This window comes from Mytilus galloprovincialis, chromosome 10, assembly GCF_965363235.1.
Source record: "Mytilus galloprovincialis chromosome 10, xbMytGall1.hap1.1, whole genome shotgun sequence".
Lineage (NCBI taxonomy): Eukaryota > Metazoa > Mollusca > Bivalvia > Mytilida > Mytilidae > Mytilus > Mytilus galloprovincialis.
The window spans coordinates 61203203-61222579 of record NC_134847.1 but is presented as its reverse complement, the minus strand read 5'-3'; the positions used below and the strand labels follow the sequence as shown (position 1 = coordinate 61222579).

The window sequence follows — 19377 nt, the reverse complement described above, 5'->3', positions numbered from 1 at the left end:
CGATACAATCTCATTGGACAGGCTCGGTTAAAAGTTTGTTGATGCACTGATTGGTTCTACTTGTCCGATCAGTTTATTCACCATGTGGGTAATGTATCATTAACCGGTCATTTCGGTCTAATACGCGTGGATAGTTATTTAACAGATCATTCCACCTAGGAAATTCTAAGTGTGTAGATCATTCTAGTTTCTCGACAACTAGGTCTTTCTGAGTGTGTCGATCATTCCAGTTTCTCGACAACTAGGTATTTGTAAGTGTGTCGATCATTCCAGCGTTTTAACAACTAAGTAATTGTAAGTGAGTCAATCGTTGCAGTGTTTCAATACCTAAGTTATTCTATGTTTTTCGATCATCTCAGTGTTTCAACATGTATGTATTTCTATGTTTATCAACAATTAACAATTTAAGCGTTTCAACATCTATGCATTTCTATGTTTATCGACCATTTAAGTCTTTTATTAAAGCTATTAAACAAAGAGTTCCAATTTCTGACGTTAGTCAAAGATGTTACGCTGGCCATCATGAGTTGGTTGAAAGATAAGTTCCGTTTGTCGTAACCACACTTCTGTCCTCTTTTTCTCAAGTGTTACCTATTTAATTAGAATGTCACAAGATTTCTACTTACATGAGCAACACGACGGGTGCCACACGTGGAGCAGAATTTGCATACCATTCAGTTGAATTTGCGATAACCACCGGTTTGGTTTGGGTTTTTTTGGGGGGGAGGGGGGAGGGGGTATTGCTTATTTTTGTGTATTTTGTGCACTATTGTTTGCAACTACTTAGTTTTTCGGGTTTTTGTCATGACATCGTCCGTTTATTTTCGATTTTTGAGTTTGAATATCGTTTTAGTATTTTCCGCCTCTCTTTTGTCGTGTGGGTAATTTACCTTTATCGAAAATTTCAGGGTTTTTTTTGCTTAAAAGCCTACCTTAATTGATCTTTTCTTTGTGTCTTCAAATTGTTTTACTGCCATGAATAATCGATTTAGTGATATATCACTTTACCTTTGTAGTGTTACTTTGTACAAAAATATCTTCAACGATCATTACAAGATATCACAAGTTTTATAAATCTTTTCATATCGGTCATTTAAGGCAAAAAGGCAGTCTTATATAGTGTCGGTGAAACAACGTCTCATATAATTAAAAGCAAAAGAGGAACATCTGAGCGCCAAAAACATCCGTCAGAAAAAAAATCAAAAAATTTACTTCGTAAATGTCAAATTTCTTTTGAACCCAATCTTGAACGAGACAAGTTGTGAATTGTGAATAGATATAGGAAAGATAACCCAATTTGCCATCATCATTATATTGTTAAAAGGATTAAAAGTAAAATGATAAAATGATTTTTAGATAATAAAAAGACAATCAATGTAAGTAAATAACAGGGTTTTCATTTTTAAGAATTGACAACAATATTTAGCGGATCTCTATACTTAAATTTTGTTGTGTTTTTTTCTGTAGTTGATTTGTCATCTTCATTTAAATTTCAGAAAATAATACAAACGTCGTCAAGAATTAGCTTTAATCTAAACAATGTCCTTATCTTAACAAACATAAAGAGAAGTTATGCAATAAAGGTAACAGTAGTATACCGTTGTTCAAATCCATATCATATCAGATGTTAAAAAGGATTGCCAAAAGAAACGTAAAAGTATCGTTGAAACTACTTTAAGGATTGTGAAAATAGAATAAAAACCAGGTCATTTCGACATTTAAATCTGATCTTTATATGAATTAATTAAGTATCATACAACAAGGTAAATACATACTTTGGAGAAGTCATGAGACAGTTTTTTGTATCATTAATATGCACAAAAATAATTAAATGAGAACTGCAGGAAAAATATGAATCGAGGGCTGCAATATGGAGTATATGAGGAACAGGATATTTTCTTTTTCCCTTTCCCTTATGTCCATGTACTTATTGTATATTTTTTAATGTATATATGTGTCCTTGATGTGGCCGTTGAAACTTTTAAAATATCAAATTTGTTTAGCCAAGTACAACAGTAAATGTAAGTACATTATACACAAAAATATAGGGAAAATTGTAGAAATATGATTAAACAAAAATTATCAAACAAGTTCATGATTGATTAATCCTTGGTATTTTGGTCTGGCTATTACACTTCTCTTGTTAATGGGATACAGTTCTTGTTCAATCACCAGACGGATAATTCAAATCAAGTAGTTTATAGATGAGAACATGCTGTATGAAGAAATGCTAAAATGCTTCTACAAATTTTTCTATAATGAAATTTTATACAAATGTTATTTTGCATAAGATAATGTATTACTTCAGTTTTCGTGAAGTACTTGAGACTATAGAACAACATTACTTCTTTCTAAGTTATTTAAGTACTTTAGTATTATTTGAAACGGCATTACTTTAGCGTTGTTGTACTTGCACTATATGATGTTTCTATTATACTGGTTATATTTTATTTTTTCAACTTTATTGTAATTTCATGCAAGTATCTTTTGTCTATATGCTCTTTAAGATATGACCGACACTCATAATAAATTTAGCGATGTTTCTCGAGACACGAGCACTGTCCTTTGTATCATCCTTATATTTCAAACGCAATGCGTTCTACATGAAAATCAAACTTTGAACTATTCAGTGAGAGGACATTATCTTTATAGCGAAATTGGAACTTAAAGGATAATTCTTGCTTCGTTTCATTGTTCATAAGAAGCTTATATGAAAGCAGCCTCATATGAACAATTAAACAAGTTTTTTAAGTAACACAGCTTGTTTGAAGTAAATGCCGTTTTTTGTTAAAAGCACGACTTCCAAGCGTAACAAAAACTTAAACGTACTCAAATTGGTATTGATACTAAGACATAGATCATATAAGGATTTAAGAGACTGTGAAAACGTAGCTAAACATATGTAAAATATTGGTACTGACTAAATGTTTCTGTTGTTTAAGGCCGTAAATTGGTATATACGTTATGGTTAACGATCCCTCTCCCTTTTCCACATTAACCCCCCCCCCCCCTGATTCCTAGGACAAGTGAAACCGAGCATATGTGTATCAAATACACTATCCGTTCATACAGTATAAATGGAAATTGTATTCCCGATGTAATAGAGTGTCCCTTTTTAATAAGAACACCACAACAACACTCGTTATGTGTATATCGGAAGCCTTCTTTATTTATTCATTTTTTAAGTTAAAGAGATATCTTATCTAGTTGATGAGACAGGAGTTTGGAGTCCACACTTTGGATTTAGATCTGGTTCTTCACAACTTTCTATATATTTCTGTCGGTATCAACAGAAATTGAATTTTAAAATGCATCCCCTTTTTCTGATTTATTTAATTTTATATTCATCTAATGATTTCATGGACATTGTTTTATGTAGGCATTGCTATGGGTGTCGTCTAATGACAATAATTAATCGATATAATTTTATCTAGTATCATTTTGTTCATCGTCATATAAACTTTGATACCTTGGAGTATATTGGGAGAAACGAAGTCCAGGATAACAAAACAAGTACAACTTTTATTCAATCTGGATTTCAATTTTTATTCCTTTTATGCTTTCAACCGTTTTAAAAAAATAATTTTAAAAGTTTTTTGCCAGCAGTAACCAATCCTCCCATAAGATCAGAAAAAATATCGCCTTTTTCGTTTTCTACGTTATTTCTTTGGTTTGTTTTTAATGCATCTTCGGTCATTTTTTGTTTGAATTCATCTTCCGTTTTCTTTATTTGGTCCCGTAATTCCTTGTCCTTCTTCCCTAACTCCCGTTTCATTCTTTTGCTTGCTTCTTCTAGTTGCTTCTGTAGATTTTCTCTGTCTTTATCTGACTGTATTTTTTGGATTTTAAATCTTCTTCTAATTTACTTTTCGCCTTTTTTTCGTGTTCAAGTTTCCTTTTATATTTAGATTGTACTTCGTTTTTTATCTTATCTTTTTCTCTTTCCTTTTGCTCTTCAAGTCTTTCCCTTTCTATACGCATCCTCCTCTGTAGTGCAGACTCTGCTTCCTTGTATAATTCGTTTGTATAACAAGAACCGCCATTGTCATTGCACATCGACTCCACCATTTTATAAAAGTCATCAACTTGATCTGTGTTTGACTGTCCTACCGCATCATTGTTAAACGCAATGAATCTATTTCCGCACTGACTCAGTATAGTTTTAAGATTACTAGGAACCGTTTTAACATATTGACCAATTGTTTGATTCGATTTTGAAAGGTCATCCTTTCTGGTAAAAAGAACAATCATGTGGTCAACAACACCTGCTCCAAAATGGTCTACAAAATGTTTGACTGTGTCTTGTTCTTCCTTAGTAAATCTACCAACACTAACAACAAGGACCATTGCGTGAGGTCCAGGTGACGTCATCCCGATACATTTAATTATCTCCTTAGTAACAGTTTCATTCGTCGCTCCTGTATCGAATAAGCCCGGTGTATCAACAATAACTACTTTTTTTCCTTTCCGTTTTGATTCTCCGCGTTTACATTTTTCGGTTACCGAAGAACCGGAAGTAAGGGATCGGAAATGATCGTGACCTAAAAGATTATTTCCTGTTGCACTTTTTCCAGTTCCTGTTCTTCCGATAAGTACTATTCGAATTTCATTATCTTCTACGCCGACTGGCGAGTCTGCAAAAAGATGTAAAAGGTTTATGTAGATATTTTTTAGAATATCGCATTACATGTTCTTAAAACAAGTACACTTTAATATTCAAAATAAATAGATTTGAAATTCCGGACTATTATAATTAAAAACTGGTTTAAATATGATTTATTCTAGTACTTTGTGTGAGTTTTATGTTTCCAGAAACAAAGGAATTATTTGCAAGTTGAACGGAATGACAACGATAAGATTGCTGTAATTAATTCATAATTACCAGTTTTTTAGAACTATCAAACGACATTTGTGAGGTCCGTATTTTATACCAGATATAGCTTTTTGTGTAATGTATTGCTGACAATTGGGTGCTGTCACATTGACGAAAACTCATACTCCTATTTTTGATCTAATAAATGTTTAACTTATTTTATCTAGCAGTTGAAGTGTAAGTATAGTTTAAAAAAAAGATTGCAATATCCGAACTTCATGGTTCATATAACTTAACTGAATACTTTAGACGTCATGTTCCACTACAATGAAATGAAATTCTACAGTGTGAATTTACAACGATATTATTTCTTTAATTTATTGAAATAATTGTTCCGATTTCATACAGATACTGCGCAAAATTGGGACGACCTGGAAAGAAACAAAACGAACAGCCATGGACAGAAAGAAATGAAGAGAAACTGCAGTCGCTCTATGTCCCACTTGTGACGAAGTGGATTTAGTAAGTAAGCATACAGATACTCATCAGATCTAAATTCTGCATGCACCGAGTTTCGAATGATGCAATACATTCCACCAGAATAAGAGTTTAGCCTTATTGACAAAACACTACCAAAGCAATACGATAAGAGTGGAGTTGTTGTTCTACGTGCACAAAGGAATGCTCCTTTAACCGGAAATTTGGGTTTAAACTTTCTGAAATGGAACCTACATTGAAATTTAGTTGAAATGCCATAGTTGTTCTAAGAGGGATTTCCATATTCTTAGCTAAACCCGAGATTATACTTACATTTGTTGTTGTTGCTAGACTGTTTCTCCACTGGATGACATCCGGTCTCATGCGTGGACCGGCACACTCCACATTTTGTACTCGTTGTTTGGTTTATAAATGTACATTTAGGGCAGGTCCAATCTGTAATAGTTGAGAAATCAAATATATGAATATAAAAGTTATCTTTAATCAAGACTTTGGTATTTAATGAATTGAAGGGATTTAATGTATGCGACAATAAGACATCAATTTGAATTCAGGTTTGAAATAACTAAAATACATCAGGACATGTTTCTATATACAATATCTGAAGACTAAATTGTCCATAATATATAGAAGTTTACATCTCAAGACTAAATTGTCCATAATATATCGAAGTTTACATCTCAAGACTAAATTGTCCATAATATATAGAAGTTTACATGAGATTAAACGAAGATAAACATAGACTATCACTATCAGAGGTCTTTTGTATAACCGATACAAATTCAACTGTAAAAATGATCTATTTTTATATTTTATATTTTAGATTCTCTTTTTTATTCAAATGTTGTTTCATCCATACTCAATATAATTGAACTACTCATTTGGGTCAATGTTAAAAATATCATTATAGAGAAAATTGTTTCAAGGTTTCTTATTTTAAAATAAAATGATTCAATCAAGTTTTACCTTTCTCTTTGCGCGATGCTGATCTGTCTTCAGATTCATTTCCACCACCAGAAGCCCCATAGTCATCTTTACTCTTTAAGCTCTTACACACTTTACACTTATTTCGCCAATGTTCATTCAAAAAGGTACATCCATCACACATCCACTGTGACATCCTTCACCAATAAATGATTAATAACTGGTACTTTACTGTAATTGATACTAACAAATTTCGGGAAGTTTATTTTGTAGTTTGTCTAATTTATATAAGTTTTCCTCATCATTACTGTGTGCATGAATGAATGGACTTCGTATGTAAGGAAGAATTCTAATTGATAATAGAGGTTTCATATAATTTTAATAGAAGGACGGATTTCTCAAGTATATCTTCCTTTCGTACATTTTAACTTCTTGATATATTTATAACTTGTTGTTAGTCATTCACGTTATAAGGAAAAGGGAATTTTATTTCTATATATATGACTACAAATAACTTCATTTCAAATTATGTACTTCACCGTTTAAAGAACATATTCTTTACTGAAATACATAACGACAATTTCGTCAGGTTCTTTTATTCTCTTACATGTTGAAATAGTCACTTGTAAAAAAAATCATACGACCGTCACACCATTGTTATTTAATCCGTCCGTATGTCTGTCCATTGTTAATACATTTAACAAAAGCTATATATGTATAGAATTCTTGTATACCAGAAGTTTCATTCTAAAATTATCTGTTTGATTGTAAAACTTTATCTCGTTTCTGAAATACTTGCAACCATTCATTTATTCAATTAATGGTAGGTCAACAATTCTAATTTGGATTTTTATTGTTAATTTCAACTGTTCATACATATTTTTGTGTGTGCTTATAGATTATCACAAGCAGTTTTTCGTTTGCTTTGTCCAGAAATGTTCATAAAGAGCATCAGATACTCTTGGTGGTTTCACAGCTTATATACATTTGGGGTCCTGTTGTAGAATTGACAATCGGAAATCCCATGGGAACCAATTTTGCTTACGCCTTCTTTCCATAATACAAGACAAGAAAAGATAACAAGAAAATCACCATTGCAGCACAACACAACAAGATTCACCACTTTACTAGCCCTTATTCAAAGTAATTAACACAAGGAAAAAAATGAAAACTCCGTTTCCTTTCTAAAAAATGAATTACACCACAACCTATCTAGAATCGAGGCAAGTGTCCAGCGTTTTCGGCCGTATGTAGATTAAATTTGTGTTGTTGTGTTACTCTCTTATTGATGTTGATCCCACATATCTTTTTCTTTATTTTTTTCTTTTTGAAAATCAGAAAAGTCAAATAGATTAGTAAATCGCATGGACGACGGTCCGCGACGAACGTTCATTGTCTTAACATGTCCTTGTAATTTAAACTAGGCTCATCATCTCCTGTCATTCATATTAATATTTTATGCTTTAAAATTTTGTATGTAAATCTATTTCTCTGTTTTTCTTTGTCGTAAACATGTATAGATACATATATAGTATTCGGTATATTTTAATTAGACCCTTCCTTAATGCATAAATAAGACCAAACAAATTCTTTGCTACGTATTTTTAAACGGTAAACTGTCTTGATTCATCAATAATTTATTGAATTAAATCAATAAATATTTTTTCTTGTACGAATTGCGTTTTTTCCGTGTAAGACGTTACCACAAGAATCAAACATTCAAATGAAAATTGAAAAAAAACGACTTACTCCTGCATGTATTTTAATAAAAGTTTTGAAGGGAAACAATATTTTAATATTCATAAACTTGGAGCTTAATTATGACGTCAGTTCAAAGTCTAGCGGCCATTTTCGAAATTCTGTAGAACTGTGATACGGCTTGAAAATTGAATCAAATTAAAATAAAATGAAGTTTTATAAATCGATATTTTTTTTCTTGTACGAATTGCCGGGTTTTTTTTCCGTGTAAGATGTAACCACAATAACCACGCAACCATTCAAATGAAAATTAAGACTGTAAGAAATACTTACTCCTGGATTTCAATTAAATTTGTTTTGGAGGGAAACACTATGATAATATTAACAACGTTAAACTTGGAGGTTAGTTATTACGTCAGTTCAAAGTCTAGCGGCCGTTTTTGAACGTCCGTAGAACTGCTATACGGCTTGAACATTTGAGGGGAAAACTGTAGTGAGAAGTTCGACATTGTAGAATTTACATCCAAATTATATATCAGGTATTAACATAAAAATGTAATTTTATCATATTTTACGAACATGTTTCTTTATTCAACACATCGTATTCCTCCTTTTTAAAACATTTTCTGTGTCTCCCGAAAATGTTACGAAAGAGCCATTGCTTAGGTTTCTTAGTACCTAAAATAAATAAGGAGAGAAGAAATTTGTGACCAAAAAAAAATATTAAAAGATATAATTTCTGAGATGTGATTTCTTAAAGGTTTAATTTTAGCCTTTAATTTTAGGGAATAGCGCAATAATTCGTTAATTTCCATTGAGTTGTTCGTGTCTCCCCAATATGTTACTAAGTGAAAAAAAAAAGGTTTTCGCACTGAACGTAATGTAGCGTTATAATTTTGTTGCATTTGCCGAAAGTTTCGCATATGGTCCGAGACCATAGTTATTTCGTATTGCATTTCTTTTAGTCAATAAATGGAAATTAAAAAAATCCCACTTGCGCTTTCTCAATGATATGTTTACAGTGTGGTGTATTACTTTTTGGACAAATTAAATCAAAATTATAGAAACTTCATCGGCTCTAGCTCAAAATATTGACAATTTGGCGTTAACCCTCTTGCTGCCGAGTTTTTTTCTTGCTTTGTCGCGCCAAAAGCATCTTGACGTTTCTTATCTGTGACGTTGCAAAACTTGTGCCTCTCTGTAGAACCGCGCTTTTCCGCCGTCCATAGTTTTTCCCGCGTAAATGTAGCCGTAATTATGAAAAGCGATGTATAACTTGAGTTATTTTACGGAAGTTATTGCTCCAAGATTGTCATAAACGATGTTTTTAATGCAACATTATTTAAGAATACAACTTTTAACCTTGGAATATATTTTTTTTTCTTTCTTGTCTTAAAATGAAGTGAAAATAATATACCAATTGCTATACTAGCTTTGAAGGCGACTATGTTTTATCTTTGTCAAGTGAAATGCATAAATGATTCTTAACCACCTATAAAATACTAAAACATTTATTCTCGTTTTTAATTAGGTAATTGGTAAATACTGTGAAAAAATCTCTCAAATCATTATATAAACGGCCAAATAACGGCACCCAACAAAAATGAAAAAAACCAAAACAAAGCGAGAACAAATTGATAAAAACAAATAAATATCCGAGGACATGGAGGAGCTGTTCTATGATTCTATTTACTACTTCTTGTTGTAAAGTATCACACGTGTCATATTAAAATATCATGATTTCAATCCTTGTTTCGGTAAGCGAGGAAATATTTTTTTAAAATAAAAATTGTAATCCTTATTCATTTTGCTTATTTTTAATCATGTTTATTATTATTTTGTTGACCACTTATTACTCAAAATTTAAGACAATACGAATTAAAAAAAAAAACATGATAGTAAAAACGTGGGGAGAAATTAATTTACTATCGTCCACAAGTGCATGAACCTGAATCAATAATAATTCATTTTCATTTACTATGATAAAGTACACACTGTAATTGGCATACACGAATTATCCGCTTTAAAATCTGTTAATTGAAAAACTGTTCTCTTCTCAGCGTTCAGTGGACAATATTTCATGCAATATTAAGGACGTCTGAAATTCAATATACAATAAATCTATTACTCAGTGGGTCCTACAAAGTAAAAGATCTGTCATGAATGCCAGAAAAAAGAGTTTTTCACTGGGAAAGAATATCTATGATAGGAATAGAAATCATTAAAATTTGTGTCTACTACACATTTATGATCATTTATATTAACATCCCCATTTCGAATGAAAACATTTATTTTTAAGTCAGTGCTTCCATGATAAAACAGGTTTAAAATGTATTGAAATTTCGTATGGCAATACAAGTAGATTCTACATCGGTTAATATGTGTGTGCTTTCATCCAAAAAATACTGAGATTTCAATCGTGGTATTTGAGCCCTAAATAAATTATCTTTTAAATAAAGCGTGTATGGTGTATTGTGAATGAATATTATTATTTCGCTTAATCAAGTATAGCAGTTACCTTTTTGTGGTTATTTTCTAGGAATACGATTATTGATTTATATTCTGGAGATATTCTGATTGATAGATGTTCGAAAAAAACGTAAAACAAATTTCTCGAAAGAATGCAACATTTTACATAAAAATGACAAACTAGTTAATTAGTAAAGTTGGTATTATAGTACTAACAAGCTTATGATCCTTTATCATTTCTTAACATCCGTTTTAAGTATACTTTTAAAGCATTTTATTCAGTTTGCTTCATTCCCGCCAAAATCGTCCTTTTGACGCCGTCTTTTGACGTTACCAGTGCCCCTGAGTATTGTGACGTTACAATGGACCTTTGACGTTCTACACAATCAACAAGATTTGTGTGTAGAAGCCATAAATGTCCCTTTGGCAGCAAGAGGGTTAAGAGGGTCTTGAAATCTTTTGACAGCTTCCGAAGTGCTAATTCATGACCCACATTTTTTACCCTTACAATTTTACCCCCCCCCCCTACTTGCTATTTGAGGCATGTATGAGGCATGTACATGAAGAAATAAATTTGGAAGGGAAAAATGACAAGTAACACAAGGGACTATATTACAAAGGACGATAACTGTATACTAGAACCATATATAATAATCATCTTTATTGCAAAATTACACCCATAAGCGTCGAAGCAATACAGACAAACTGTACAATTAAATACAGTACAATAAATAGCTCTTATACTATTATGTTTTCTGGAAACCACCTTGTGTAAGACAGTGGCGAAACGTTATAAATCATTGGAATCGTTTAAGGTAAATGACCACTGATCGACTAGATAAAAGAATTCATAACTGGGCGGAAAATAGTTTTAGACGTTATAAAGCCTGTAAAAATTCAAATTATAGACTTTATCAGCAGTTTGAATTGTGTAATATTAGTGACTGGTATAATGACACGAACATTCATAAAGCTACGCTGTTAGCTAAAATAGACGAAAAACTTTTAACCGATTTTAAAAATAAGTGAACTGATGAGCTTTTGACCGAATATAAAAACATATAAATAACATAAAAACAGTGCATTTTGACATAAAAAAACAAGAATGCATTCTGCAAAAATTATGGTTGGTGGTGGTAACAAATTAAGGACATATAGAACATTCAAAACAGAAATTAGTTGTGAACTTTATTTAAAACACTGTTATCTCCTGTTCAACGTAGAGCATATTCACAATTCATGTGTGGGGTTGCACCTATACGAATCGAAACCGGGTGCTACGAACGTTTACCCATGCATGAACGGAATTGCTTTATTTGTGATAATAATATGGAAACTGAGGAATATGTACTACTTGAATGTCCGCTTTATTGTGATTTAAGGAACGAACTCTATGAATGCATATACAGTGAAAATGAGGACTTTAACATGTATACGAATCGTGAGAAACTTTTGTGTTGGGATGCCAAAAAGTTGATGTTATTTACAAATGTGCCAAAACCTGCAAATCTATTTTAGACAAAAGGAGACGTTTTTTATATCGATAATTTTTAGAATTTAAAGTTTTCGTATTTTGTTTTAGAACTTTTAATAAGTACAGTTGTACAAGGACTTTAAGATAAGAAAACTTTATTTTGATTCGGCATAAGTACAAATAAGCAACACAAGCTCTTAGGAGCTTTTGACCGAATATAAAAACATATAAATAACATAAAAACAGTGCATTTTGACATAAAAAGAAAAACAACCTGTAATACAAAGTTGAAATCTCACATACGTAGTATGCAATAAAAATGAGCAACAAATTTTCGAATGAAGTAAAAACATGCCAGACCAGAGCAACCAAAAGCAACATAAATAATAAACAGCTCAAGAATTATCTGCAAGCAGAACAGCGACATTCCAAACCGTTCCAGGACTGAACAAGACTTTTAAAATGTGAAAAACTATATTCAGTCCTGAAGTGGTTTGGAAGGCTGTTCCATAAAGTAGCAGCAGCAAATATGAACGATTTTTTACCGTTACGGGTTGACTTTACCTGTGGAATTTCAAGAATATTTACATACCTGAAAGAATATTTAGATTTTTTGACATTCACGAAATTTTGTAAGCACGCAGGAGCTATATTGTTTATAATTTTAAAAGTGTCTAGAGCCATTGTTCTTATCCGTCAAATCTGCAAGGAGGGCACCTTAGCTTTAAGTAAGAGGTCCTCCTGAGAGCTGGTAAAATTCTTATATAAAAAACGGAGTGCTCTTTCCTGCACCTTTTCTTGTTTTTTGTAATTTTTCTCAGTGCAAAAATGCCATGCCAATGGGCAAAAATTATAAAATTACTAAGAATAAAAGAATGAAATATAGTAAGTTTACTAAGTCTATCCAAAACTGATCCTAAACGTTTTAAAACATTTATATACTTTCTATACTAACGATACGTCTAAGTTTAATAATTCATCTCAAAATCTTATATTTTTTGTCATCGTAAATGGCTATTAATCAGATTTGACATGAACAACTAATATTAATTATATAATTACAATGAACTGTGAAATACGCAAATAACTTTACTAATAGCATCGTATATCAGAGATACGAAACTAAATTTATTGTTGAGTGGTAGCTATAAACAGGCGGCTTAGTAATCAGTTAAAATCAATAGAGACGAGTCCCGTTAGTATAGAAAGTCCCTGAGTTTTATAAAGTCCTTTATTTGTTTGATGAAATTTTACTTTTTGTCTCCCATAGTTCTTTTGAGAATGGCATTAATAACTATTGATGTTCTTTATGATATATGTTAATATTTTATTGTGTATATTAATGGTGAGACGTTAATAAACTATCTATCTAGTATCTATTTATCTATCTTTCTAAAAGCCTACCCCCCAAAAAAGCAAACTTTTTTTCATTTTATAATTTTATATCAATATAACAGGAAAACATAGGATTAAATACGAATGTTATTCATGTTTAGCTTCTTTTTGTCGGTGCAATTTCAGGGGAAATAAATCTTTATTACAAACCGTTCGTTGCAACGGTTACTTGAACGGTCTGCTAAAAGCATAATCGAGTACACACAATATAGTTTGTTTTGAATAGGTTACATATCTACATGAAAGTTATATTAAGTTGTAGCTAAAAATCATCTAAATACTTTCGATAAAGATTCATAAAGCATATATTGACATTACGGGCATATACGAATTAATTTCAAAGTTCTATGACGGCTCTCAGTTCGTACTACGGTTGGTATGGTAGCAAATCGGGAAACCTCCATTTGTCGAAAATTTGTCTTCGTTTGGACAAACGAATTTAGCCTCTGAATAATCTCACTATTAATTGCTATTAAAATTGTTTTTAATTAGGAATCAGCAAAATGTCCATGTGGACGTGCAAGTGGTGTACAATTATAAATGAGGACGACTCCCTGTATTGCAAAACTTGCGACAATATTAAAAGTGAAGAAATTGAAGTATTTGAAAACGGTTGCAGTTACACACAGAAAGAAACGAGCAGCAATACAAATGAAACAGGTAATGTGGATTAACCCCGAATTTTAAAGTTGGAATTTTTAAATATATATATTGGATTAATATCGTATTCAGCGATGAGGCGTGGTAGATCTTTATGTATCTTAAATGCAACATTAAGATAAATTTCCCCGTTACTTTAGTTCGAAATGCTCGTGTAAAAACCCTTCACTTTTATTTTGTTTATTTTAAAATCATCTAAATACTTTCGATAAAGATTCATAAAGCATATATTGTAAGACTATCGTCACATTTAAATGATATAGAAAATTGTCTAAATTATATTTCCAGCCCTAAGCCGACCGTGGTAAAGATAATATGTAACACTGTCAGCGAAAATATCAGCACAAAAATAAGCTGTAGAAAAATAGGTCGTTTTTGTTTAGTTTTAAGGAATATAGAAAAAATAAATTCTGAGACAAGTGCCTGTGTCAGCTGAATAGTTATTACGATGCTAGTCACACTTGGGACAATTTCAAGAAAAGATACGTGTATAAAATTCAGCATATACTACAAGTATAACTACCAATTGTATCTTTTATATATACAATACGTTTAGTATGTACTGTCAACTCACAAAAACATATTTTTGATAGGTAAAAAGGACAAATGTCATCAGTTATTAAAATGTAAAATTTTCAAAAGTCAAATTCAAATAATTACGAGTTATCCTCCGTTTATTGTAAATTTGCTAATAATAGTGTAACATCTCAATTCTTGGGAGCAGATGCCGCCAATTCCATGTTTTATGTATCACTGAAACATTATTACACCAGGGTTTTCGATATCACAAACTAGTCAAAACATTTACTAAATTTTATCATCCATATAAGGAAATAATTCGTTCGTAAATATAACTCAACATGCAGACATCTTATACGTTCAGGTATTTCACATCCAATCTTTTATGTTAATATTCTTTACAAAGTACAAAAATGTCAGTGTTCACCTCAAAAGCTTACAAAACCTTTAAACAGACTTATTAAGAAGAGATATAGTTACGATACTGTTGTCAGGTCATTAGAGATTGCATAGTTTTGCTTTAATATTGATTCACTTATAGGGTTTTTGCACCAGAACTAAACACATTTATTTGAAAAAAAAACAGTTGTTGGCATGACACGGGTTATGTTCTTCCCATATTTGTTATGATAGTATGATACTAAACCCCTAACGAGAGGGATTGTGCCTAATATTCATATGATGAAGACATAATCTTTCAATCAGTTTAATTGAGGTCTGGAGCTGTTAGTCTTGTATGATTTTTAATTTTAGTTTCTTGTGTATAATTCGGAGTTTAGTATGACGTCCATTATCACTGAACTAGTATACATATTTTTAAGGGGCCAGCTGAAGGACGCCTCCGGGTGCGAGAGGTTCTCGCTACATTGAAGACTCATTGGTTGCCTTCGGCTGTTGTCTGCTTTATGGTCGGGTTGTTGTCGCTTTGACACATTCCCCATTTCCTTTCTCAACGTTATTGTTTAAATAGTAAATGAAAACACTAATATACAAGTGGAAACTAGGGAGAAGGAGGTTATTATTCTTTTACAAATTGGTTTTTACAAATTCTCTGTATGTACTTCGTTAAGCAACTTTTAAAAAAATTGGCTGAATTTTTGTAAACATGTGCTCGAAGAAGTGGCCCAATATCAACTACAAAAAAATCCGAAAGTTTCATTTAAGACACATTCATTTACTACACTATTTTCTACATATTGCTATCATATATAACCAAGTTATAAAGCACTTCCTCGAACGCCTTAAAATAAAACATAATATAAAAAAAAAGAAGATATGATATGATTGTCAATGTGACAACTTTTAATAATACACCTTAAAAGTTTAACAACTCTTAAACACCTCTCACGATTATTATCCCGGGCAGATGTCCATCTTGGACGTATAAAGAAAAGAGTTTAGCTAAAACTGAACATTTTTTTAATTCATTATGTCGAATGTCAGTTAAAAATAGCAGTGGCTATATAAATCATATCGTAGGAACACACAAAAAAATGTATAAATGTACGTTTTGCCGATAACGCTCACCAACTTTTTTTAAGGCTTTTCTTCCTTGAAATTTTGTAGACAATCGTTAAATTGTGTTACTTCATTTTTTCACAAACTATCATTATTAAGGTGAAACAAATATGTTTAAATTTGGATCTAAACCATGACAAATTTTATCAAAACCATGACGAATTTATAGACACTTTACTGAATCATGCCAATCGCTTAACCAAACAGTATCAATTTCAAAATTTTGATTATCCTTCATTTCTTTCTTAAAAACAACAATTTCAATTTAGATCGTTTGACTTACAGTATAGATTCAAACATGTAATTTCCTTTCATTTGCTCATTTGAAAAGAATTGAGGCAATCGGTCTAGGAATAGTTATCAAAGGTACCAGGATTATAATTTAGTACGCCAGACGCGCGTTTCGTCAACTAACCTAATTAATCCATGACCAACTTAATCAAACTTTGACAAAATTTGTGTACTAAACGCTCCTCGATACGACAACCTTACTACGTAGCCGTGATATACCTTTATATAAAGGATTTCAATTTCACCGAAACAGTTAATTGCACGAATAGAATAAGTTATATGGTTATGTTAAGTACATTGCCATCTTGGTTTTGTTGAGTTGTTTTGTGTTTTTACTATTTTGCTGTTGATAACTAAACTGTAAGAAGACTTTACATTTGACTTGGTATTTTTCATTTGAATCATTTTAGATTCAAAACATACAGACTTTGAAGCTAGTAATGAAATACGTATAGTTCTAATTGGAAGAACAGGGTCTGGGAAAAGTGCTACTGGAAACTCTCTTCTTGGTAAAGAGCAGTTCGAATCCATGGTTTCTGCTTCCTCCATAACTAGCAAGTGCACACGGGGGGAGTCTACTCGAAATGGAAAGAAAATAATAGTTGTTGATACACCCGGACTTTTTGATACTGGAATGGCGAACGCAAAGATTACCAAGGAAATAATTAAATGCATTGGAATGACGTCTCCAGGGCCGCACTCTATGGTGCTAGTTATTGGTATCGGTAGATTCACGAAAGAAGAACAAGACACAGTCAGGTATTTTGTCGATCATTTCGGTGAGGGAATATTGCGACATATGATAGTTCTGTTCACCAGGAAAGACGACCTTTCAAAACATAATCAGTTAATCTGTGATTACGTTAGAAAAGTCCCAAAGGAACTGGCAATAATTCTTCAACAGTGTGATAATCGCTATATTGCTTTCAATAACGACGAGACCGGACAGTCTAAAAAAGAACAAGTTGTAGAATTTTATGACCTTGTCGATCGTATGCTCGTTAATAATGGCGGGTCCTGTTATACAAGTGAAATATTTCAAGAAGCAGAGCTGGCGTTACAAAGAAGGATGCATGTGCAGATTAAACAGTTAGAAGAACAAAAGAGAAAGGAAAGGGAACATTTAGAAACACAAATAAAAAACAAGTATGAAAAGAAATTGAAAAAAGAAATTTTAGAGAAAAATAGAATCGAGGAAGAATGGAACTCAAGAAGGATAGAAAACACATTGAAATCATTAGAACAACAGATTAAATTGTCGGAAATAAGGAGTACTATGATAGGAAAGGAGCAACTGCAAAGAGAACTAGACGAATCGAATCGTAGATTACAAAAAAACATAGAGGCAAAGAAGCGAGAACTGGAAACAGAACTTAAACGAATGGATGATGAGTATAAATTAAAAATGGAAACGGACAAACTTAGACAAAAAGAAAGGAACAACGTAGAAAATGATGACGATGGAGCACTGTCTGATATCATTGAAGGTTTAAAAAAGCTAGGTTTAGGCGTGGTAAAAGCTGGAATGAAATTTTTTAGCTTCTTTGGATTAAAATAAACATATTTACTTCATATATTTGTAACATTAACATGCTCCTTAAAGTCCATCCTTATTTTATGTGTTTCTACTAGTGTTTTATCAGACCAGCATTGTATCCAGTGCTTTAAAATCCAATCATAATTTAATCAAATGTGCAAATTTTTCTTTTATATTCCTTTATAATTGTGAAAAAAAAATGCAAGCCGTTTTCTAAGATACATGTACATGTAGTTCTAACCTGATTGAGTTTCCCCTGCACATTCACAAGGCTGCACATCGGGTTGTTGTAGGGCATTCTTTTTTTTTTGAAATATAGAATAATATGCAGTTCTCGCTTTTGTATTTTTTTTCAAATTTACTAAGAAATACGCTGCTTCTTTTTTGACGGGATTGGAATAACTTTTTAAAAAAAATTCTTTTAGCGAAATAGCAATTTAAGCCATAATTACTAAAGAAGGTTATTTATGAAAAAAAAGTAAAATCACAAAAATACTGAACTTAATGGAAAATCTAATCGGAAAGTCATTAATCACATGGCAAAATCAAATAACAAAACACATCAAAAACGAATGGACAAGAACTGTCATATCCCTGACTTGGTACAGGCATTTTCAAATGTAGAAAATGGTGGATTAAACCTGGTTTTATAGCGCTAACCCTCTCACTTTGATGACAGTCTCGTCAAATTCCGTTATATTTACAATGATGCGTGAACTAAACAGACATAATAAATAAAATAGTCAAAATATGGGTACAGCAGTCATCATCGTGTAACAATTTTAAAAGGAACAACTTAACAGAACACAAAAACATCTATCTACAAACACATTCATTGATTCGCGTGTTTGACGTCAGAAAATTTGATACGTCACATATATTTGTCGTTCAATGTATATACAAACAATTTTAAAATTTCACATAGGCAATGTTAGCATACAGGGTTAAAAAATCAAAATTATGTAAGAATTAATTTCAGAAATAGACCGAGATTTAAAACAGTCCAAAAGTTATATAGAATTTTATAAGAATCCACAAATAGTTAATTCCACTATTTTGACGTTTGTGGTTCAACGTATCATTTGTAATTCATCATTGAAATATATCATAATGACATAAAATAGAACAATATCATACTGACGGGATCTTTTAAAGTACAGAGTCACGTTATAAGAACCAAAGAAATACAAAAAGTATACAAAACACACCAGCAAAAAATGAAAGACAATACAAACACATTGACGGGATGTATAAGTACCGAGCCACGTTAAATGGATATCACATACTGAAACAATCCAACAGTAAAAGTAATATTAATAATAGAACAAAGACAAATGAAATAACAATAAAACACGTTGTTAAGATGATAAACAACATCACTATGATCAGTGCGCAGAATCTATGCATCAAGACCATCGTGTATTATTTGTGAAGTTGATACGGAATATTTTTCAACAAGGTCAAGGTCTTGAAAGCGTTTAATTGATAGTAGTCCATAAATATGCTTAAAGAACTTCTTCGAGTTACAAATGATATTTTGAAAATGCTGAACGCTATTGATAACATACTTCCCGAGTTTGC

The 19377-nt window shown here is 31.8% G+C and overlaps 2 protein-coding genes across 2 annotated transcripts; one reads left to right on the top strand and one right to left on the bottom strand.

Annotated features, from left to right (window-relative positions):
• Positions 1-3509: 3509 nt before the first annotated feature.
• LOC143048041 (GTPase IMAP family member 9-like) lies at positions 3510-6649 on the bottom strand. The gene is made up of 3 exons (XM_076221474.1): positions 6278-6649; positions 5624-5746; positions 3510-4634 (listed from the first exon to the last, which is right to left on the bottom strand). Exons 1-3 carry the CDS (start codon positions 6429-6431, stop codon positions 3793-3795), a joined length of 1119 nt encoding a protein of 372 aa, XP_076077589.1. The 5' UTR covers positions 6432-6649; the 3' UTR covers positions 3510-3792.
• A 1688-nt stretch (positions 6650-8337) lies between these two features.
• Positions 8338-17835, top strand: LOC143048039 (GTPase IMAP family member 7-like). Its single transcript, XM_076221472.1, has 3 exons — positions 8338-8472; positions 13764-13931; positions 16670-17835. The coding sequence occupies exons 2-3, from the start codon at positions 13775-13777 to the stop codon at positions 17815-17817; spliced, it is 1305 nt and encodes a 434-aa protein (XP_076077587.1). The 5' UTR covers positions 8338-8472; positions 13764-13774; the 3' UTR covers positions 17818-17835.
• The last annotated feature ends 1542 nt before the right edge of the window (positions 17836-19377 follow it).